The 24,459-nt window shown below is 38.9% G+C and overlaps 2 protein-coding genes and 1 long non-coding RNA gene across 3 annotated transcripts; 2 read left to right on the top strand and 1 right to left on the bottom strand.

Moving 5' to 3' along the window:
• The first annotated feature begins 3,181 nt into the window (after positions 1–3,181).
• LOC134200363 (uncharacterized) lies at positions 3,182–7,527 on the top strand. The gene is made up of 2 exons (XR_009975249.1): positions 3,182–3,558; positions 7,197–7,527. It is a non-coding gene; the product is annotated as an uncharacterized LOC134200363 (long non-coding RNA).
• Positions 6,381–20,538, bottom strand: LOC101739529 (uncharacterized). Its single transcript, XM_004922732.5, has 7 exons — positions 19,945–20,538; positions 18,714–18,785; positions 17,353–17,511; positions 16,373–16,447; positions 13,453–15,689; positions 11,847–12,089; positions 6,381–11,105 (listed from the first exon to the last, which is right to left on the bottom strand). Exons 1-7 carry the CDS (start codon positions 20,081–20,083, stop codon positions 11,073–11,075), a joined length of 2,958 nt encoding a protein of 985 aa, XP_004922789.2. The 5' UTR covers positions 20,084–20,538; the 3' UTR covers positions 6,381–11,072.
• A 1,009-nt stretch (positions 20,539–21,547) lies between these two features.
• Positions 21,548–24,194, top strand: Pglym (phosphoglyceromutase). The gene is given in 5 exon segments (NM_001044075.1): positions 21,548–21,708; positions 21,890–22,122; positions 22,721–22,912; positions 23,394–23,466; positions 23,699–24,194. Coding segments are annotated over 5 exon segments (768 nt in total). The 5' UTR covers positions 21,548–21,605; the 3' UTR covers positions 23,866–24,194.
• The last annotated feature ends 265 nt before the right edge of the window (positions 24,195–24,459 follow it).

Here is a 24,459-nt window from a genome sequence, read left to right as displayed (position 1 = left end):
AAAATATTAGCATTGTGCACTTCTTCTCTATATTCTCTATGAGTGTGGAAAATTTCATACTCCTCCGTCCGCGCAATTTTCGTAAAAAGGGATACAAAGTATTTGCTTCACGTATTAATATATAGATATATTATTATTGAACTTAAAAATAACAGATGTATGCGTTTGGCGAATCCCACCCTGAACATAATATAGCATGAGCCCACAGTCCACAGATAGTTCAGGGATACCATTCGTTATTTTTTCCGAATTCCTCGCAAATAATTATAATTTTGTTATCTATATAAATGAATTGCTGTTCGTTAGTCTCGCTAAAACTCGAGAACGGCTGGACCGATTTGGCTAATTTTGGTCTTGAATTATTCGTGGAAGTCCAGAGAAGGTTTAAAAGGTGAGAAAATATAAAAAAAGCTCGGAATTACATGTGTCCCCTTGATGTGTCTTTTATTTATCGATTGAGGCACTACGAAGTCTGCCGGGTCAGCTAGTAATTTTATATAATTTGTTATAATTTTTATCGTCTACATGCATCATACATCATCACTGTCATCATCGCAAAGGTGCTTCTTCGTCTTCACTCTCTGAAGAAATGTCTCGTAAATTTTTTCGCTTGTAAGTTTTTTGTTTCTTCTTCTTCTTTTCTTCGTCAACTTGCTTTGGTTTTGATTCTTGACATACCTCCTACAATCGCAGTTTTGGCAGACAGAAAGCTTTCTTCGGTCAAGCTGCTTTAACGGTGGTCCTTTGACGATTTCTTGGCATATCGACAACAATAAAAAAAAAGAAGTCACTACGGGGTAATGGCGTTCAGCTGAGCGATATAACCCCGAACGTTCGTTTTGTAAATAATTTAAAAATAAAGAAAAAAAAAACGCACTTTGTTAATATTTTAAAATACAATAATTTAAAAATAAAGAAAAAAAAACCTTGAAAATTGTTTTCATTATCACAAAATTAAATAGTTTTACTGTCAGAAAGTAAAACTAAAACTAAATAACAGTCATAGCTTAGCTAAAAACTAACTAACTTTTTTTTTTTTTTTTTTTTTTTCGGGCCGGGGGCCGAACCTCCTACGAGGTCCCCGCGCCTAGGGGGCGCGCGGGGTATGTGAGACTCAACGATCTGCAGGTGTTGAGAGCAGATCGCGGGCCCAAGGATTTTAGGGCCCACCCACTAAACGACTCCCCTGCACTCTTACACCCGACGTCCGATCTCCGTCCGGGGTCAGAACCCGTTCAGAGTAGGGGGGTTCCCGCGGTCAACACTACAACCAGACACGCGGCGCCACCCCGAGGACGCCAGACCGACGGGTCGTCGAGGCGATAGTCGACGACCAACGACGTCGGTCTCCGCGGTACGGCGGCCCTACCAGGCCGCCCGGGCGGTGCCGCTGGTGTTCCGGGATACCCCGCTGGGCCAGAACCAGCCTGCCGGGTCGGAACGCGATACACCGCCGACCGGGTTGCTCTTCAACAGTATGTTCGGCGACGACAGCGACGACGAAAATGCGGACCGCATCGCAGTCCGCAGCCGCCGACGCGCCGTCCCGTCCTCCTGGTGCCAGCGCGCTAGAGTGACGGTAGCGTGCGGCGCAGCCTCAACCCCCTTAGGTCGCCCCGTGACCATCACCGGGAGGAGACTGCCTCCTCATAGGGGCTGGAGCTGGACAAACGCCCTCCTCCGAACCCCGGCTCGACGGCGGCGGCACGGCGCCGAGAGGGAAGAAGAGCTCTCCCTCTCCCGTTCCGCCGCCTCCTTCTGCGAGATGGTGGACTCGCAGAAGTCGAGCATCGCCTGCCAGGACTCGTCGCTGCCGAGCATCGTAGCCACGACGGTCGGAAGCGACAAGTCCGGTCCTATTTTTGCAACGAGGACGCGGCGCTGCTCCGCGAAAGCGGTGCAGTACGCGAGCGTGTGCTCCGCCGTGTCCTCGTTGCAGCCACTGCAGTGGTGGCACTTCGGCGTCGGCTCCCTCCGGGCGACGAGGTGCAGGTAGCGACCGAAACAGCCGTGTCCCGTGAGCACCTGCGTCGCTCGGAAGGTGAGACGTCCTCGGTCGCGATTCACCCAGTCCGAGAGGACCGGGCGGATCGCCTCGACAGTCCGTCGCCCGTAGGTGGGGTCCGCCAGGCGGCGAGACCACGCCTCGAGCACGGCACGCCGAGATTGAAGTTTCCGCGCTCGAACTTCCGCCGCGCCGGGACGCGGCTCCCCCCTGGAGCGGAGATCGCATCGCCACGCGTAATCCGCAGCGAGCGCCTCCGCTTCTAGGTCCCAGGGAGGCGTCCCAGCTAGCACGCACGCCGCCTCAAACGAGACGGTGCGGTATCCACGAACCGCCCTGACCGCAATCGCGCGCTGCGGACGTCGCAACGCCGCAACGTTGTCACGGGTCAGGGCGTGGCACCACACGGGAGCCCCGTACAGTGCCATCGACCGCACCACCCCCGTGTAGAGGCGACGCACTACCACGTCAGGCCCCCCGACGTTCGGCAACAGCCGACTCAGCGAGCCGGCAGCCGCCATCAGTCGGGGACCTAATCTTTCAAAGTGAGCGCGGAAGCTCCAACGACCGTCCAGTACGAGTACGAGTAAAACTAACTAACTAACTTAACTAAAAAGACCACGTAACCAAAAATTATAACTACGCGGCCGCAAACAAAGAAATACACTTCACTGTCGCACTGTCTATCACAGGCCCCCTACCCGCATGTCTCACACGGCGTTTCGTTTTGCTACGTTAAATTTTGCCAGAGTTACAGAGGTGAACGCCATTACCCAGCGAGCGTCATTCCCCCTCTTTACCCTACCAGAGACTGGCAAATATACTTTTATAACTTTACTGGTATGATAGGACCTCCTGTGAGTCCGCGCGGGTAGGCACCACAACCCTACCTATTTCTGTCGTGAAGCAGTAATGCGTTTCGGTCTGAAGAGTAGGGCAGCCGTTGTAACTATACTGAGATCTTAGAACTTATATCTCAAGGTGGGTGACGCATTTACGTTGTAGATGTCTATGGGCTCCAGTAACCACTTAACACCAGGTAGGGGCTGTGAGCTCGCTCGAACATCTAAGCTATTAAAAAAAATTAAAAAAAATAATACACACTTTATATACTCATGACAATAATAAAACTTCTAAGGATAATATGACACTTTCAAATAAAACAAACAGGTCATAAGTGAGTCGTCTATTATCAAAGGTGGCAATCTGTGCATTTGGAAAAAAAAATGTTATTGATATGTCAATACAGATTGATTTGAATATAATCGTCTCCTTCAAAGAATACGGTTCAAAACCTGCATTAAATAAAGGTTAATAGTTAACCTGTTATTTATCTAAGATGTCGTTCCGAAGAGTTTTGTGACTGCCACTGGAATACAAAGTCAATAATTCATTTTTCTGATTTACCAATAATTGTCCAAAAGTCAGATTGTCGGCTTTGATAATAGTCGACTCAAGTAAAACCATATTTTGAAGTTTGAAGTATTCATGGTCTGGACTCTGCCCATTAAAATCTCGAGATATAATCGGCTTCACTACGACACCTTTGTATGGTATGTTACGTACTTAAGTTATGATACACAAACAGGAAATTACGATACGAATAAATCGATCGCTTTTCTCACACTAATACATCTATCCTTTATTTGATATTGCATTTTTGTCTCGATCACCATGTCTGCAACCTCTATGAACCTCTAACAATACATCGGAATATTCTTTCAACGGTATTACACGAACGGTTAGACTATCAGGGCTATCCCTTTTAAAATAAGGTAGTCCAATTCACTGATGCTCATGACCTCGTATTTTCTTGACCAGTAGTACTCTGCAGGAGTCCTCCGCGAACCAGATTCTGTGGCCACCTTAGCATTTTTAGGTGGCGAATAACCTCAAAAATCTTACTATTTGTCCAAGGCTTTGTCACAGCTTCCGTTTGAGAATTGTATAATTTTTTTAATATACCTTTAAAATCAGAATTCTTTCCTGAAATGTCTTCTCCGCACGATTTGCACTGTTTTCAGTTATTTTTTGACGCCGTTGTTATTATTTTGTACAACAGTGACGCGCGTGGTAAAAAATTGAACTAAATATTTCAATTTGTCGCGGCATTATGAAAACGGCGCTTGAATTGTCGAGGCTATGTTGTGGCATATTATAAAGTGACACGGCAATTTACATTTTGCCTTCGGCATTTTACATAACGGCGAGCGTTTTTAAAACGACGACGCTGTTTGTAACCGGCGATATCATACAAATTGCCCGCGACATATACAAACACCCAGACAAAGAGCAAACCAACCTGTTCATCACGCGAATGTTTGCCCGATGTGGGAAACGAACTCACGACCCTCGGCGCAATAGTTAGGGGCGCTAATTACTGCACTACCGAGTTATTCAGTTGTATTGTAAGCAATAGCTATGGCCAAAGCGTATCGTATCAAGTCTGCCAGCTGACTGATGATGTAGTGTTACCAGCTTAGGAGCAACGACAAAGGGAAGTTCTTCCACCGAGCAGGTTACTGTTTAACGGCCGTCTGGTGTAGTGGTAAGTGACAGAAGGGGGTCGCGGGTTTGAATCCCGCCAAGGGAAGATATTTGTATGATAAATATAAAATTTCTTTTCCAGGGTTATGGATGTATATTATATATATGTATGAATGTATATAATAAAAATCTTACATTTGTTTCCGTTATCTGGTACCTGTAACACAAGTTCGTTACGAACTTAGCACGGGACCAGTTAACGTGGCGTGATTGTTAGTAAATATTTATTTATTTATTTATTATTACCAGAATCCACAGCGGCGCCAACACTAAGGCCTGAACGATGAGGTTCGGGCAATCTGACGGTAACGCTAATTTGTCATGAATCCCGCAAATAACTCAATCAGAATACAATAGAAGTTATTAAAATTGATTAATTGCTACTCCCAAGAATACTATAACCGTGACCTGATAATTATTCTAATGGTTGAACGGTCGCTTGACTGAAGATAGAAAACAGAAATAAAACTATTTAACCCATTGCTATTTAAATTGTTATCGAGAATAGCAAAATTATATACCTACATGTAGGTAAACCTATTCACAACAATATTATCTTTTTTTTTTTTTTTTCCTACCTATGCTGATAGCCTTGAGAGGCTATTTCAGCTTCACCCTAACGTTTGTAGGTGAGCTCGCGGGGCTCAACCGGAGAGTTGCTAACACTGACCCTAGCAAGAGCAGTGCTTCGTAGAATCTACCACCGGATCGGAAACGCGACCCACTGAGAAGATCCGGCGAGAAACTCAGTGGGCTGTGTCTATGGGTTAGTTCGCTCGTCGAGCCCTTCGTCGCAAGCGACGGGTTCGACGAGGTCGGTGACCGGTGCTTGTGGTGCCTAAAAGCACCGTTAATGGAGCAGGAGGATCCGTAATGACGTGCTTTGGGCGACGTCGACGGTTTACCATTCGGTCTACTGGGTCGGGTATGTAATTTCCAGCGGCTACGATGAGAGGGTTCTCATGTCGTGCCGCCTTCTCAAAATGGCGCACAATATTATCAAGCATTACGGTATCAACTAAGTTATACTGAACCACACGGTGAGTAACATTTTCCGAATCCTAATTAAATTCGTCTGCGTGCACACGAAATAAATAAATCTAGTTTTATTGGAACTGTTACTCCAGAAGAGTTTTCCGATATCAAATAAACCATTCTTTATATGTAAACATATTGAATAAGAGAGAATAACAAATATAAAACTAACTAAGAATTTAGATGATTTTTATAATAGTAAAGATTAACTAAAGATTCACCACAATACTTCGTTGTCCATCTTCTGATAGCAATACTTTTGGGGAGAAAAGCATTTCTTTGAAGCAACTCATCAACTCAACATCACTAGAATGTGTCTAAAGTAAGTCGATTAATGAAAACTGTCTCTCATTACGTATGAGGAGATTTGTGATTACTTAGAACCTAAGCTTAGCTTCACGTCGCTTGCGACGAAGGACTCGACGAGTAAATTAACCATCAGACACAGCCCACTGCGTTTCTCGCCGGATCTTCTCCGTGGGTCGCGTTTCTGATTCGGTGGTAGATTCTGCGAAGCACGGCTCTTGCTAGGGTTTGCGTGAGCAACGTCGTCAGGTTTGAGCCCCGTGAGCTCACCTACTTTGTTAAGGTTACGCTAAAATAGCCTATCAAGGCTATCAGCTTAGGCTCACAGCCGGCGTCTTGGCCAAAATCTAAGTTCTCAACTTAGATTTTGGCCAAGCTTACTCAACAACTCAACAAACTAGAATATCTATGAACAAAGCGATTCGAAAATTAACAATAGGAAAACAAAAAATGAAATACATATATAAATAAATAAATAAAAACACAATTAAAAAATATATTTTTTATTATACAAAAAGTAACACTCAAAATTATCAAAAAAAACAAAATTGGAACTTAGCTTATTTGACCTTCTTCATAAACATATTCTTAACGTCAACAAACTTAAGATTATAACGATTCACTTAATTAAGATACGTAGAAATAAAGGTTTGATCACAAATTGTTTCTTTAGTGCCCACGATTGATACACTGACGATCTCAGCCGATGTTAAGTGATAAGAGGAGTTTGTAGACATCACAAAGGGATAGCCGTCATTTATATTGAGGCAGAGTGAGAGAATAGTATATGGCCCTCTTGCTCTCCAGATCAGAATATTGTAGCAGAAATAGATTCCAATTGGTGCAGGCTAACAGTATATCCCCTGCCACCGGGTTTAATTGGCAAATTATAATTCACTCCGTATTAATCATAATAAAAACTCCTAGTATGGCACAACGAAATAACACCACGTTTTTTTTAGGCAAAGGAGAACTAGTTTTGACATTTAGCTGTCAAATTAACTTTACCCGCGTAAATAAAAGATTGATATTTAACAAAAAAAAATCTGTTTTTTTAAACAATAAAATTGGTTTGGAAAAGGTCAAAAGCATGGACTGACGATCGAATAGTTATAGTTGGGACAGGCTATTATTATCATTTAACATGAACTTCTCTCCACGGTGTTTCCCGAGCGCTATGACATGTCTGAATGTCTGTCTTCAAACGAGGCTTGTGGAGAGTACTTAACGGTAGGCAGAGACTTATCTGTTCCTCTGCCTACCTCTCTAAAAAATAATAATAGAGATACTTCAAAATCATTAGGTTCGGCGTCAGCTCGACAAACCCAACGCCAGAAGAACGAATCCGTCGTCAGACAACGATACTTCGTCTTTATAATTAATATGATTTAATAAGAACCAAAAGACGACTCCGTGTAATGAACATACCTTTGTTATATTGTTTGTTCCCGTCAAGATATATCAATGGCAAAGATATAACAACACCAAACAATAATTTTTTTTATCATGCGCCTTACCGTGAAGATTCAAAGTATATTATACAATTTCTAACAAAACGTTCAACTTAAGAAACATGTATTTGTACTCTATTCAACGTGTAATAGGCAAAGTAAATTTATGCGTATATCGACTAATGCTTTTATTATTTACATATTTACAAGAAAAATACACGAAAATAATCATAACGCTATTCACTATTTTACATTTTCACATTCATATTTAGAATTCCGTCAATTCAGAGCCATAAGGTCGTACTGTAAAACAGATACTTCGCAGTGGATACCTAAATCTAAATGATTGTCGTTGAAAAAAATGCTCTATCTAAAGTTTAAAAGCTTTTAATTTATTTAAAAGCCGAATGGGGTCGAAGGGCCTCTTCAGAAATGACCCCAGCGTGCGCTATAAGCCGTCTAAGCCAATAACAATGACAACTGACAGATTTGAAACGGCATTGATTTAATCACGAATCAACTATTTTAATTTTACAATACCGATATATTCTTTTTTTTATGTTTGGATGGGCAGACGAGCTCACAGCCCACCTGATGTTAATTGGTTACCGGAGCCCATAGACATCTACAAAGTAAATGCGCCACCCACCTCGAGATATAAGTTCTAAGGTCTCAAGTATAGTTACAACGGCTGCCCCTATCATTCATACTGAAACGCATTACTGCTTCACGACAAAAATAGGCAGGGCGGTGGTAGGTAACCTACCCGTGCGGACTCACAAGACGTCCTACCACCAGTAATTACGCAAATTATAATTTTGCGGGTTTGAATTTTAGTAACACGATGTTATTCCTTCACCGTAGAAGTCAATCGTGAACATTTGTGTCATGTCACCTCATTGCAATGTCTATGGGTTGTGGTAACCAGAGATTGAAGACCTTGAGGCAGTCCACCTGAAAATTTTTTTGTTAGATAGACTTTTAAGTTTTACTTATCACCATCAGCCGCCTTCTCTTTATATTTAACTTCACATTTACTTTCATTGTAATTGCCGAAGTAATGTCGATTATACTCAAATCGCCGGACTTGGAACAGTGTGTTTTTTAACGCTCTCGATAGCGTAAAAGTTAGCTCATATTTGTATGGAATGGGATCATTTGCGTACGTTTGCCGCTAGGGGCGCTGTTCCAACTGCATACAAAATTGGGCTAACTTTTACGCTATCGACAACGTCAAAAAACTCGCACTAAGCACACAGAAGTCTCAACATTAGGAATAAATAAATAAAAAATAATAATACTGGAATAATAGCTGCCTACCCTCTCACCGGAATGTGATTGCTATGATGCAATACGCCAAGCACGTAACTCTATCGAGTTCGTAATATAAATATATCGAGTCCTCGATACGAAAACGGATCATTACATTGGACGGTAGTACTCGATAGCCAGCCAGCCTTCGAGATTTACGTTACCGTATGTCAAAACAACTATCGTGCTCTCGATTATAAGTTTCGAGTTTGGAAAACGTGAAGATTCGATCGCAAAACGAAAGTAAATTCATTCGTGCCGCTGTAATTAATTCTTTTTACGGACGGTAGGGGCGCTGTTTAAATCCTATACATTTTTTTCTCGTGATTTCTCGATAGTGATACGAATACTTTTTCGATATTCATTCGTGCTCGCCCCTCAGTGTTCTTAGTGCGAGTTTTTTAACGTTCTCGATAGCGTAAAAGTTAAGTCAAATTTGTATGCAGTTCGAACAGCGCCCCTAGCGGCAAACGTTCCAACTGCATACAAATCTGAGTTAACTTTTACGCTATCGAGAACGTTAAAAAACTCGCATTAAGAACACAGAACGCGACCAACCCTGGAGGTCTCACTTGCCCACTGAGTTTCTCGCCGGATCTTCTCAGTGGGTCGCGTTTCCGATCCGGTGGTAGATTCTGCGAAGCACTGCTCTTGCTAGGGCCAGTGTTAGCAGCACCCCGGATTGAGCCCCGCGAGCTCACCTACATGTTAGGGTGAAGCTGAAATAGCCTCTCAAGGCTATCAGCAGGGGGAAAAAAGAGGTCTCACTACGCGAACTGCCAGTTTTAATTGTAATGTATTATTTTAATTAACTCCACAGTGCAACCTTATGTTTCTGTTAATAGTAACCTGTAGATTGTAGTTAAAGATTTAGTTAAAGTTCTTTTTTTTTTAAACTCCAAAAATATATTCTTCTGAACCATTTAAATAATAGTACAATAGTAGCATATAACAGAGTGAGTATTTAATTACGTTAACAATTTGTTATCATTAACTTGGATTATATCCCTCTGAATAAATCCCCTGGATCACTTGACTCCGGACATAAATACACTTATCTTTAGGATTCAAAATGGCCGACATGGAAAATTTAATTCAAAATGGCCGAATGGAAAATTTAATTCAAAAAAAGATTCAAAGAACTTTCCACGTCAGTTACACTAAATGAACTATATAAAATATATATACCTACATAAAATAAAAATAAATTGTGATACGAATTTCGAGATTCCTCTTTTAATTTTAAAAATAAATTTCGATTCGATAGGTGCTTGTAGAATTGTATTTTATAAGTTACCCAATTATTAAAGCTACCATTCTTACTATACTTTTTTTTTTGGTAATTTCCGGCAAAAGTCTCCAGAGATGAAAATCCTTAACCAACAAAAATATTTTTATAGAATGTCGTTCAGACGAAAGATACAGTCCTACGAAGCCAAGGTGATCTCGACATCATCTCACATCGTCAACTAGATTTCGACGAAAACTTACACTACATCGCCGCGAGTTATACTTTTGTAAATATATTTACAGATTACAAACTATAACGTCAAAAACATATTAGACTTTGGTTACTATTCCGACTGAAAAAAACTTCGAGACTCTTAAACGTGGTCCAGAAATAAAACGCGTCTTTAAGTCGTAACGACGCCGCCATCGTCAATGACATTACCAATGTCATTACCAAACGAATTCCTAAATAGACACTTTAAAAATTGAAGAAACGCGCTACGCATTACAAACGTAAATTTTAAACTGAGAAAATATTGATACATACTCAAATTATTAATTATCAACGAATTGTCCAATATTAAAGTAATATCGATGCGAAGGCGTCTATTTTGAAAGTTTTTTTTTGTTCGTCAGGATCACTTCAGGATACGAAAATCGTGATCACGAAATCTCATGCAAAATTTTTCATTTAAAAATTATGGTAATTCGGAACAAATCTTATGTAACAGTCATTTCATAATTTACATTTTGGCGCAATTTACAAAAGCGACTTAAGTCGAAATAAAATTATTTGGTGGTATGGATTGACATCGGTGACGTCATACAACTATCTGATTTCCTCCTTACCAACCTCCTGCCGTTTTTGAAGTAGGTTAAAAATTGACACTTTAAAAACGTAAACAATCTTAACAAATAACGCGTGATTGTGTACAATCAATTTGAGACGTATCGAAAACTAATGACGCCGCGAGAAACAATGTATTTTAAACATAATCAGAGACTCCATAGACAATGAATATAAAAAAAAACTTTGTATTCTCATTAAAGTCGAAAGTTAACGTCAAGACAAAAAATCCTTCAAGACTTGCACTTATTTATTGTTCTAGACTATTTAGACGGAATTAGTTTTTAAACAAAACAAAAAATATATTGGTGAGTGCTAAAAAATACCTAAACGGAAAATATCAGAAATCTCTCGCGCATCGTCGTTGGTAACTCTGAAACAAATAATGGTCGTTAGAAAACATAGACATAGCCAATTAAAGAAATGAATTGATACAATGAAAAAAATATGCATCAGGTTAAGAATCTCTTACCTTTTAAAAAAAAAATCTATCAATGAATAAAGATTTAGGAGCCATTTTGCTCAATTGAGTAAAAAAAAATTGCAAGTCGACGTAAACGTCATGTGTCAAACGTCAAATTTGAACTACGTTAATGTCAGATCAGTTTTTGTCATGGCACAAGCCTCGCCATTTCGTACCTACCTACCTACTTAAAGCAAAAATACTTTTTTTTTAAACTAATATGATCTAACGCTTATAATTAGTCTAGCACAACGGGTTCGGTATATTTGGTTTTTATTTTACGCGTCGTTTCACGTCATATCGCCATTATCAAAACAATATCTGCATTTCGTCTTACTAGTTCACTAACGAAAGTTTACAGAAGTTATACTTTTTGCTATATAGCCGATATTGATTTGACAACGACGGTATAATATCGAAGGACCTATTTTTATCGACCTACGAATTTTTGTTGGTTTATGTTGTCTTTGCGACCTCTGTAAGTAAATAAAGTACACTAATTACATCGATATAATTGCGCCACGTAAGCCAGTGCTATTTGCTGGTTCTACTGTATGTAATCGTGCATTTGTGAAACTACAACGCGAGCTCAGCAAAACAAAACAGCAGAGGACTTTTGCGGGGAAAATATTGAAAACCTTAAATACATACAGGGTGGTGAGGTCTAGTCGGGGGGCGGTACATGACCTGCCGCCGGGGGGGCCGTACCAGTGGTCGTACTGGGGCATTGAACAAAGACATCAGCGGCGGTGGTGCTCTGGGAGAGGGGCGCCCCCACTTCTGGAAGTGTTTCGGCCACTCTCCCACGCTAGAGTTTCGACTAGAAGAATATTGATTGAATCTTGGATAATTCGAATCCGTAGGAGCTGTGACGGCTGGCTCTAGGCTGTTTAGCTGGAAAAAAATTTTTAGACGATTATAAAACTTTAAGGAAAATGCTTTTTATATATTGACTGTAATGGCAGTAGCAAAAATAATAATTGAGGCCTATAAAATCAAAGGCAGCTAAACGCCTTAATGTCGTAAAATGGATTAACAATAGCGCTATCTTGTTTAGTTAGTTGGACACGCTTTAGTGTTTTCATGTTATAACAAGTGCAGCTAAATCTCTAACAAATTCAGTTCAAAAATTTTATTTTTACTCTGTACTAAGTACTAATAAACGAAGTTTTATCATTTAAAATTCAGATTATTAGTAATATTCTCATTCTTTATAAATCTGCTTTAAAATAAAGAATATCGTAGCTATCCGAACAAAGTTATTTCAGATTCTCAAACCGGGAGTGTTGCTACACTGGCCCTAGCAAGAGCAGTACTTCGATGGATCGGTAGGATCCGTAATGACGTGTTTAGGACCGATTTTTGTAGTTTACCTGAATATTTGACAAACTTGGATTTAGCTGCCTTTGATTTCATAGGCCTCAATTGTAACTTTTACAAATGAAAGCGATTCACCATTTCATCCTCTGTGTATTTTGTTCATTTTTATTCTTTCTTATTTTATCAGGCGTCACACAAAAACAATTGAATAATTGATAAGTCCCAGGTTTCTTTGCTATACTTATTTTTGAATCATCACATCTTTATTAATACAGCTTTGTAATGTATTATGCACTCAAAATACGTCTTCAGTTTTCCGACTTTGCCAATAATAGCAAAACCTTAATACTCCAAAGTGGAAATTACGTTCTGCCATCTAGGGACTTCAGTAAACTCTTAATATTGCATCGACCATGAGCTCAAGGACACGTCTAAGTAATAAATGCAACAAAGTCCCAGAGGTACACGGTGTAAATATCGCTCATTTGGCCTAAAGGATAAGACGTCCGGTGCATTCGTATCTAGCGATGCACCGGTGTTCGAATCCCGCAGGCGGGTACCAATTTTTGTAATGAAATACGTACTTAACAAATGTTCACGATTGACTTCCACGTTGAAGGAATAACATCGTGTAATAAAACTCAAACCCGCAAAATTATAATTTGCGTAATTACTGATGGTAGCACCTCTTGTGAGTACGCACGGGTAGGTACCACCACCCTGCCTATTTCTGCCGTGAAGCAGTAATGCGTTTCGGTTCGAAGGACGGGGCAGCCGTTGTAACTATACTGAGAACTTAGAACTCATATCTCAAGGTGGATGGCGGCATTTACGTTGTATATGTCTATGGGCTCCTTTAAATAATTGATACTAGGTGTGCTGTGAGCTCGTCCACCCATCTATACAATTAAAAAAATGTAAATACAAATAAACGCACCTTTGTCTCGACGTTGGTCGTGTCGGGCGATGTATCTGACCTGGGACACATCACGGTTAGAGATTCCATCCCGCGGTCAAACTGCGCGACCTGCCTCGAACCAGCCCGCGTTCTAGCAGATAAGTACTCTTCTAGCAAATTCTTATTGAACGCCCCTAACTGCTTCTCGAACTGGGCCGCCATGTTGCTCTGGAAGATTGAGGCGTCCGTGCGCTTGAGGATGTCCAGCACCGCCCGACTCAACGGATCCTCGTTGGGCAGGATACAAACCCTCTCGAGCACGTGATTCGCAACCTCCTCCCCAAAACCCATATCGTTGGCGACCATGAAACTAGTTAAATTCAGGAAAACCGGTTTGAACCTGGAGAAGTTCTGCGTGGTCGCGATGGTGAGCATTAGCACGTCGCAGAGTTGGACTGACGGCGCGACCTTGCACTTGAGAAGATCCCCGTAACCTTCAAGGTCTACGTGATTCAAGTACATGAGAACATATTCGAGCACCGATAGTTTGAGATCGGAATCGTCTTTGTTGCCGTGCGTCGCTTTCGTGATAAAGTCGATCGCCATCTCGACGAGGGTCCTGGTCAATTGCCGTTTCCGACACTCCTCCACGAAACAAAACCCGTATTTGCGGCGCAGATTCGAGTAATCCCGGAGAATCATGTATTCTCTGATGAAGATGCTCTCGTGCAACGTTGCCAGTAGGCGTTTGACGTCAAGAACGTCAGGGATTACGTGGGGGAAGCGGCACATCAAGTTCTTACAGTGGCCAAGTGTATTGTAGAAGCAAACGTTTTTGAACAAGACGCTGTTCCTAGCGTGCATCGGCTTATTCTTTGAGGCCATGAGAGAAAGAGTATCTCGATTTTTCACGAATTTCGCCGGTCCTCTGAAAGGTTCCATGTCTTTGGCAGACTCCTGGTAGTCGTCTTCGAAGTTGGCCATCGCAGTCTCCGCTAGAGCGTCATAGAAATCCTTGCCGACCGATGTAGAATCTGCGTTATGCCTTTCGCAGATCGTCTTTTTTGAGGTCTCAGCTTGACCATTCGTTATCTTGGTGGGGAAGTACGTGAACTTATCAGGTGACTCATTCTCGGAGATAGGACGAGGAATGTATTCTTCCTCGTTGTCCACTGTACCGTTGACCGCTATGGAGCTATTGAATTGGGATAGTTCCATACCACTTATGCTTTCGGCGAACAGTGATATTGCATCGTCGTCTTCATAGTTATAACCCCCTACAGACAACCTCACGTTGTCCTCATTTGAACTCTGCATCGGTTTAGAGACGAGCGGTGGACTCAGTGCCGAGTTTTGATTCAACATACAATTTCCACTTTTGTTCGACAGATTCCTCCTAGTACTTTCTAGATCGTCAGGTACTTTTCTAGAAACATCTGCGGGCCTCACGAAATCGACTTCGTCATTGTGCTTTGAGCCGTCACCTTGTCTATCCAAAGTTTCCTCTGTATCATTCGTGACACCTCTCAAATGATTTTTAATGCACCGACAATTATTAAGAACGTCGCTTTCTTCCTTCAATACCTTCAATATTTTATTCTGAAAACTGACTTTCGTATCGTCACTCGTATGTCCAATCCATTTCATGATTTCTATATCGAATTTCTTTAAACTAGACGACAATTTATCGAAGGCTTTACGCAGTTCATCTCTAACTTCCGTCTTTTTAGCTTCATTGTCGTTTTTATCAGCTGCCTCCTCGGCAATAGTGGAATCTGAGGTCATACTCAAATTCAGATCATTAGCTACATCAATTTTACTTTCGTCCGTTGACGAACTAGTAGATGAGGTCGCGTCACTATCGCACTTCTCTTGTTTGATGCCGTCACCTAATTTCGTTAGCCTCACGATCGGCATCTTGTTATCTATACGCACGATGTCGTCGATCCGGGCCGATATCGTCGTGTTGGAGCTGGACACGTCCTTGGTCCAGGACAGGTTGGATGAGCTGGCCACTGATACCTTTCTGGTTTCGACGACGCTTGGCGCTTGAGGTTCGACAGCGGACTGGACCGCTTCACCGCCCGCCTCTGCATGATCGCTAACGACTTTAGATATAACGTCTTCCTTACCTACGTTGTTTTTCTTCGTTATCGTCAACTGTAGGTAGCGCGTTATGTTATTGTTACGTGCTATTTTCGGTCTGTCTGCCGTCTTCTTGACTATATTACGTTTCGGGGTTGGCCGTTTTGGTTCCGGCGGACGTTTCTTTGGTGCTGTAACAAGGAATGAATAGAAACAACTTGACCACACATAGGGACCAACCCACGGGTAGAACTAAACCTTTGACCTAATTAAACATTTGGAAATGGTTGGAAAAGGACATGTCATATGCTGTTGATTTATTTCAGGTAATGCACTGTCAATTAATGAATAACTGTTTCCCCAATTCCTTTTCACATCTTGGATTTTTGTTAAAAACAAGGTCGATTCCGATCCGGTAGTAGATTCATTCACAAAGTAGCTGCCTTTGAGATGTTAGGTCTCCTTTGGAGGCGCTCGGGCAGCTATTAGCAAATCCCACCCCTCCTAGCTGAGGCTTTGCTCGCCCACCTGTCCTGGTGAAACTGGAGGCGTCCGGGCCACCAGTAATCCCATAAACAAAAAAACAAAACAAGTAAGTATGTTTTAAATTATATTTTAAAGACACATTTATTAATTTTATCATATTAATTTAATTGAAGTTTCTAAATCAAACAGCCATGTAAATGTACACATATTAGTTACATAACAGTTCATTGCCTAGTTTGCGCTTAAGGATCGAACCAAGACACCGTTATAGGAGCCTACACCGAGCGTCTTACCTATTAAGCCCCGGACGATTGTCTAAGCTCGCTGTGGATGTGGATAACAACGAAGGCACATTACCCACATGATTCGTATAAGTATCGATATTTACCAGGTTTTTTTTCAGTAAGCCCATCGGTTGTTTTAACTGTTTTCGGTGCTATTCCGTTGACAGCCGGTTTTTTATCTGCAACAATTTGTTTTTTGTTCTTTTCAAGAGCCCATCAATTCTCTTTACTGTGCCAGAGGGTCTTAAGTAATAATTATTCCGCAATTGCGGCCTCAAACTAGGGTGCTCTAAATGCCGGATCTCCTCAGTGAACCCATTGCTTCTCCCTGAGTGCGCTCTGAACCCAGGCTCTGAGTATAAAATGCTTTAAATGCAGATCCTGACTCCAACTGGCAATGGTACACTTACCAAATGGTAACTAACCATTGTTACTTGTGGTAATTGTCTAGTGCTATTTGGTAGGATTTAGTGCTCAGACTATCTTCAACTGATATTTGATACTGATTTTCCAGTTCAAGTCAGTTCAATGGATGACAACTTTCATGCTGTGATGTCTAGGGCTACAATAAGCACCTAACTAAGCAATTAAAATAGAAAAAAAAAACACTTTATATACCACATATCATGTGTGTCAGCAACTCCCAAAGGGGTCAGGTCTGGGGGATAACTTAACCAACCTCAAAATTGTGATTTATTCATAACAAGTAAACAACTGAACAACTGGTATATTACCTATATAGAAAGCTTAAATTTAAACTGGATAAATTTAAACTTACTGGCACTAGGATCTCTTGTGAATCAGCACGGGTAGGTACCACCGCCCTGCCTATTTCTACCGTGACGCAATAATGCGTTTCAATTTGAAGGGTAGGGCAGCCGTTGTAACTATACTGAGGCCTAAGAACTTATATCTTAAGGTGGGTGGCGCATTTACGTTATAGATGTCTATGGGTTCCAGTAACCACTTAACACCAGGTGGGCTGTGAGTTCGACCCATCTAAGCAATAAAAAATAAATAAGAAAAGTATATACTACAGAACTGAACAAACAATATATCATAAAAATATTTTTACAAACATTACCATTTGATTCAGCTTCAGGCTCTAAGCTTGGCATACCCCTTTTTGATTTTCTGTTAGTATTGACCTGGCGCGGGGCAGGCTTATTGACTGGTTCTATTTTGATGTCATTTTTAAACGAAACTACTATTGAATTTTTCTTAGTCAACTGTAATTTTGCAACTGTAAACAAATTTATGGTAGAAATTAATAGAATTTGTGCTCAGGTAAAATGCATTGAAGATGGACGAATTGTGTATTCCTACTGTAAGACAGTAACATGAACCCAGTCTTGGGACCTTACAATTTTATTGATATGAATGTTCTATTTCTGCAAAGCATTCGTACCCTGCAGAGCACAATTGTATTGCAGTATTAATGAGACTTCAACTTCTCATTGTTGGTGGGTATACAGGCAGTAGGTTGGTCAGTATCCGCTTTTTATGTATTTTTCTGTCAACTCTACACACAATGTCATTGTTTTGGTGATTTAAACTGTGACTTCGACTTGAAAGCCTCATCTCATCTAGTCATGTTGCTCAGTGCGTCAAACACGAAAATCTATCGAATTCGTAATATAAATGTATCGAGTCCTCGATACGAAAACGGATTATTACATTACATATTATGAGTATAAGTATAAGTTTTGAAGTCGTCGTGACCTAACGGATAAGACGTCCGGTGCATTCGTGTTGAGTGATGCACCGGTGTTCGAATCTCAGGCGGGTACCAATTTTTCTAATAAAATACGTACTTAACAATTGTTCACTATTGACTTCCACGGTGAAGGAATAACATCGTGTAATAAAAATGAAACCCGCTAAATTATAATTTGCGTAATTACCTGGTAGGTACCATGGTAGGACCTATTGTGAGTCCGCGCGGGTGGGTACCGCCACCCCGCCTATTTCTGCCGTGAAGCAGTAATGCGTTTCGGCTTGAAGTGTGGGGCAGCCGTTGTAACTATACTCGAGACTTTAGAACTTATATCTCAAGGTGGGTGGCGCATTTACGTTGCGGATGTCTATGGACTCCAGTAACCACTTAACACCAGGTGGGCTGTGAGCTCGTCCACCTATCTAAGCAATAAAAAAAATAAAAAAGGTTTCGAGAACGTAAAGATTCGATTGCGAAACAAAAGTAAGTAAAAATTCATTCATGTTGCTCAAATTCATTCTATTTATGGACGGTACGGATGCTGTTTAAATGTTGTTCGTTTTTCTCGATAAGGATATGAATACTTTTTCAAGTCATTTGTGCTCGACCCTCTGATGATTCTTGTAGTTACTTGTAATACTCAGTAGGATACTAGATCACTCAGCACCAGGCAAGCTATGAGATAGTCGGGCAACTACATCAATAAAAAACAACATATATCAAATTACCTTCATTAGCCAATTCTATATTTCGTTCAAAGTTTATTGATTTCTTTGTTGTTCTCTTCCTTACTTGTCGTTCTGTAGGCAAAAACTCTGGTTGGTTATAAATTTCTTTTTCTAATATACTAGCTTAGAAGAGAATGGACTGAACCATAATTTTTGTGAGGCTCTTTTTTGCACTTTATGGTTCTCAAAGCTTATATTGTAAGTGAGTGGTATTAATTGGTTATTGGAGCCCTTGTACATTTAAATGTGAATGCCATAATTTGTGACAATCAGATAATTGGTTAAGACAAGAAAACTTAAACAAACTAATTTCACATGTATCATAAATTAGTAGTTAGTATGGATTGGGATACAAATGAATAAAGAATAGGATAAAAGTATGATTTTGTCAGAATAAAAAGTAGCATTATTCTGTCAATCCCACAACTGACATTCAATAATGTTTAAGACACAAAAATATATTAGGATCAAATTTCAGACTTTCATGCTACCACTATATACTACTAATTAGTAAATTGTCCGAATGGTGATAATTCATTTGCATTACTTGTTTGCTGGAAGAAAACTTAAGAATATGTTATGCTCCTTATTATGCATACTATTTAGGTTTATGATTGCTCTTATATATTATAAACTTGCAGTAAAGTATAATTAGAATGAAAACTTTAATGTAGCTAGCAGAGCAATAATCTAACAAAAGTTTTGATTTCGCTTGGCTTGATTAAAGAGTGGAAAGATATATAAAAATTAAATAAAAAAAAGTCTATAAACAGCATTCACTTCTATTAGCAATACATTAAATATCTTAACAGTGAGATGATTTAAATATATAAAAATATTGACTTAAAAGCGACAAATTAGTAAAATGTAAGTCATTCTGGATGCACAGAACAATGTTCTGGAAAATACACTGAACAATAAACTTCTTTGAGACCATAAATGTGAAACTTAGAATTTCTATACAATGTACGGAATAAGGTTGCGTTTTGCAAAACAAAAAATAACGAAGTTAGCCAAATTATATAGTGGTGCTGCCTCAGCAAGTTTCAGGTGACAGGGAACAAATTTGTTAAGTATAATATTTATTGTAATATTGTATTAGACATATTTTTTAATCTTTCATGTACGATTAAACAGTTTTATTAAACAGTTGTAATAAGGTATATAATTTAAATTGCAAATAATAAATGCAGTTAAGCTGTTTCAAACTTTCACTAACTTCGTAACTCACCTACGGGTTTTTGAGGCGGTTTTTTTACTGTGCCAACAGCAGGATTCTTCCTGTTAATTTTCTTTATCTGCTTCTGAGCTTTAGGAGTGGTTGCAGCGTTGGTGTTTTCAACATTATTTGGTTTTTTTCTTGGAGCCATTGCAAAATTCTGTGGTTATCTTACTAATAATAAAGGTTCAGTGGCATATTTAGTACCGAAACATGCATTCTTTCATTAAGTTTGATTATTTTGGATATGTTTATGAAACAAAATTATTAGCTTTAGTAACTATCGCAAACCGCTTCACATGAAAAATGAAAAACAATGTTTCTCTATTTTATATTTTTAAATGAGATTTTATAACCTGGTAACTAAGACCTTTAGGTCAAAATTCTCTATTTTATACTTGTGATTATGATAGGGATAGACAAAATGATTAAATAAGGTTTCAAAAGTATCGATTAGATTAAAATCAAACCCAGACATAACGTCGAGAAAGATCAGTTATGATTCTAGACAATTAATAGGTCTACTACAGTCACTCAATACTACTGTTTCTTTATAGATGAAGAAGAAGTTAGTTTTAAATTTTGTATATTTGAATTTTTTATTCATTTATAGACTCTAGAGAGATTTCGAAGCACTTGGAGCCAAATTTCACACATCTTGACATGATCTTTTTTTTTTTTTTTTTAAGAGATTTTATGACCTGGTAACTAAGACCTTTAAGTCATGTCTTATTTTACTTTATATTCTTAATTTTATGAAAAATGATAATATGGAGTGAAATGAAATGAAAATGATTAATTTGAGACATTAATCAACTGAGATGAAATTTAATGAAATGAAATGATATGGGATGAAATATAATCGCAGTAAAATGGTGGTCATTTACTGAGATTTTTTCAGTGGACTTTTTGGAGGAACCCGAGAAGTTACGTCAAGCAGCTTTGTTTCATTTTCCCACATTTGTGCACTTTCACAGATATTAAACAGTTAATAAACCACCATTATTACACATTTAAACCTGAAGAAACACTAAATAGACAAAATAAAACAAATCACACAACTTCACTCCTCGCGTTCCCGCCAAAAAGTCCTTGACATGATCTTTTTTTTTTTTTAAGGGATTTTATGACCTGGTAACTGAGACCTTTAAGTCATGTCTTATTTTAATGTATATTCATATTTTTATGAAAAATGATATTATGGAGTGAAATGAAATGAAAATGATTAATTTGAGACATTAATCAACTGGGATGAAATTAAATGAGATGATATGAGATGAAATATAATCTCAGTAAAATGGTGGTCATTTACTAAGATTTTTCAGTGGACTTTTTGGAGGATCCCGAGAAGTTACGTTCAGCGGCTTTGTTTCATTTTCCCACATTTGTGCACTTTCACAGATATTAAACGGTTAATAAACCACCATTATTACACATTTAAACCCGAAGAAACACTAAATAGACAAAATAAAACAAATCACACAACTTCACTCCTCGCGTTCCCGCCAAAAAGTCCCTTGACATGATCTTGACCTAGAAGTTCACAGATTATATCGAAAAATTTGTTAGATTGAAGGTCAAAAAGGTTATTTACGTCAAAGAGAAAATACCGAGGTTTTTCATCGGTGCTATCAGTAATTTGTAGCCGGTACGAAATTTATCTATCAAACAAAATGCCTGCAAAGTATAAGATTGTTATGATTCGTCATGGCGAATCCGAATGGAACCAGAAGAATCTCTTCTGTGGATGGTTCGACGCTGACCTCAGCGACAAAGGTGAATTCTCAATTCATAATTTAAAAATATACCTCATAAACTCCTTTCACATATTTAATATCCATTTCATCCAAAAAATCTAATCAATTCATGGCAGCTTCCCAATAAATACAATTTAATTTTAAAATATCTGTTATTCGTATTTTACAATGAAAAATAAAATTTTAATGTTTTATTTCAGGTCGTCAAGAAGCTGTTGCTGCCGGTAAGGCTTTAAAAGCTGAAGGCTATCAGTTTGACATTGCTCACACGTCTGTTCTAAAACGTGCCCAGATTACACTGAACTCTATCTTAAAGGAGATCGGTCAGCCAGATATACCTGTTGAGAAAACTTGGAGATTGAACGAGAGGCATTATGGTGGCCTCACTGGACTGAACAAGGCTGAGACAGCTGCCAAATACGGGGAGGCTCAGGTATTTTAAATGTCACTAGTGGACCCGACAGACATCATGTGAATGCATACACAAAAATTCATTTAAATCGATCCAGCTGTTTAGTTGCAATATAGATAAATAACCTAGATACCGACTGCAGCGCCATCTGCCGGGATGATTTGTGAGTGGAAACCAGGAGGAGTTCAGTGACATACACACATACAGCAGAATTATATATATAAATATATTGAACCATGGAGCTAAATTTACTAACATAAGAAGCGATGAAAATATCTAAAGTAGTCACGAAACTGATTTCATTGAGTTCAAATACCATCATTATATTTTAAAAATCAGATTTTCTTATCAAGAATCCTGTTGGTTTTATAAAAACAGAAAGTCATTTCTCATTACCATTTCAATATCAGCCACTACACTGTAGGAAAGATTTCAGTCATCATATCACCAATACATTACGGGGGGCTCTTGAGTTATAGTTTTGAAAAATTAAATAATTAACAATTGTCACAGTGGAGTGTGGCCAGGTTTCACTGTGGCTCAATACAATAACGGACTCTTTGCATTTTAAGCAATGTACGTATGTAATGTAGTTAAAATCTGTACAATATTTCCACAGGTTCAAATCTGGCGCCGCAGCTTCGACGTTCCTCCACCGGCCATGGAAAAAGATCACCCATACTATGACACCATTGTTAACGACCCCAGATATGCTGCTGACCCGAAACCTGAAGAGTTCCCTATGTACGAGAGCCTGAAACTCACTATTGAAAGAACCCTGCCTTACTGGAACAATGTTATTGTGCCTCAGGTCTGGAATAAGTAAATCTTTTATTTACATTACTAAGAATCAACTATAACCTAGTGTTAATGTTGTTAGTGTTGCTTATCACAAAGGGAATCCCAAAAACCACCTATAAACATAAACTCTAAATGCATTTCTGACTTTGGATCTCTAGATACATTGATTAACACTGAGTATCTTTCAATTATATCTATAGTTCAAAACCTTTGCTTCTCTTGTTTAAGAATATTTCGACAGTCCTTAAGTATAAAGTGATGTCAAAATGGTCAGGTTTCTATGATATGTATATTTATAGACATCTATAAAATACATTTTTTTCAATCAACAGTTGTTCTTTAATATGATTACAATGCTTAGTAAACCAAATAATTATTTAAAAAAATTAATTAAATAAGGTTATGAACAGAAAATAAGCCATAATACATTTTTGACACGTCTTCTTGTACATAGGGACCATGGAATTGTTTAAACTGTATTTCTATTGCAGATCAAAGAAGGCAAGAAGATCATTATTGCTGCCCATGGCAACAGTCTAAGGGGTATTGTGAAACACTTAGATGGTAAGAATATTTTAATCATGTACTTTTTATTAGAACTCAAAATAACATGAAACATTTGTAGTTTATTCTATTTCTTTGTACATCATCTATGCGTTGATGCGAGTTTTATCCTTTAATTTGAAACTGGATAGATTTTGCCAGCATACAAGTTAAAAAACAACAGATGGCGCCCTCCCACTATGTGACATTTAATTCTGACAAAATGTAACTCATAACATTTGCGTAATTTCAGATCTAAGCGATGCAGCAATCATGGAATTGAATCTGCCGACAGGCATCCCCTTCGTATATGAACTTGATGAGAATTTAAAACCTGTAGATTCCATGGTGTTCCTTGGTGATGAAGAAACTGTCAAAAAAGCTATGGCTGCTGTCGCTGCCCAGGGCAAGGCCAAGTGATTTTTTTTGTTTCCAAGTGTTTTAGATATGGTTACTCTTTGAACACCATCGGGAAAATAGATTAGCCGGCCTTCAATGCCAAGCTGTAAATTCAATACATATACCAAATATGTTTGATACAAATAAGAATTTTTAATACTATGCAATAGATTTATTTAAAAAAGCTGTATGCTTTGCTTTTGTTGCTTTTTTTATTAAGAGTAGCCATAATAATATTCAAATATTAAGAAGTTGCAGTTGCAAATTGTAATCCTAAAAATTAATTTATTATACAAGTATAACTGCAAATTATTGAAATATTTTGTTTATAAAGATTGTTTTTTGAAATGTATCTGAATATGATTCAAATAACCCTGCACTTAGACCCTCTTTTACGAACCAATAGCTACTACTACAATGCAATCTTAAAGTAATTAAATATATAATTTCGGACTTCAATTTTCAAACATAAAAAGTTACCAAAATAGGCTACAAAATGGTAAATTTAAATAACTTTTTTATTTATTATAACTTCAATAGTATGAGGATTATTTAGGGACTGGCCTATTTATCTGAGATACAAATAGTATTATTATTAATTATTACATGTTATGA

Source organism: Bombyx mori, chromosome 16, assembly GCF_030269925.1.
Source record: "Bombyx mori chromosome 16, ASM3026992v2".
Lineage (NCBI taxonomy): Eukaryota > Metazoa > Arthropoda > Insecta > Lepidoptera > Bombycidae > Bombyx > Bombyx mori.
Note: the sequence above shows the minus strand (reverse complement) of the source record. Positions and strands in the feature narration are given on the sequence as shown.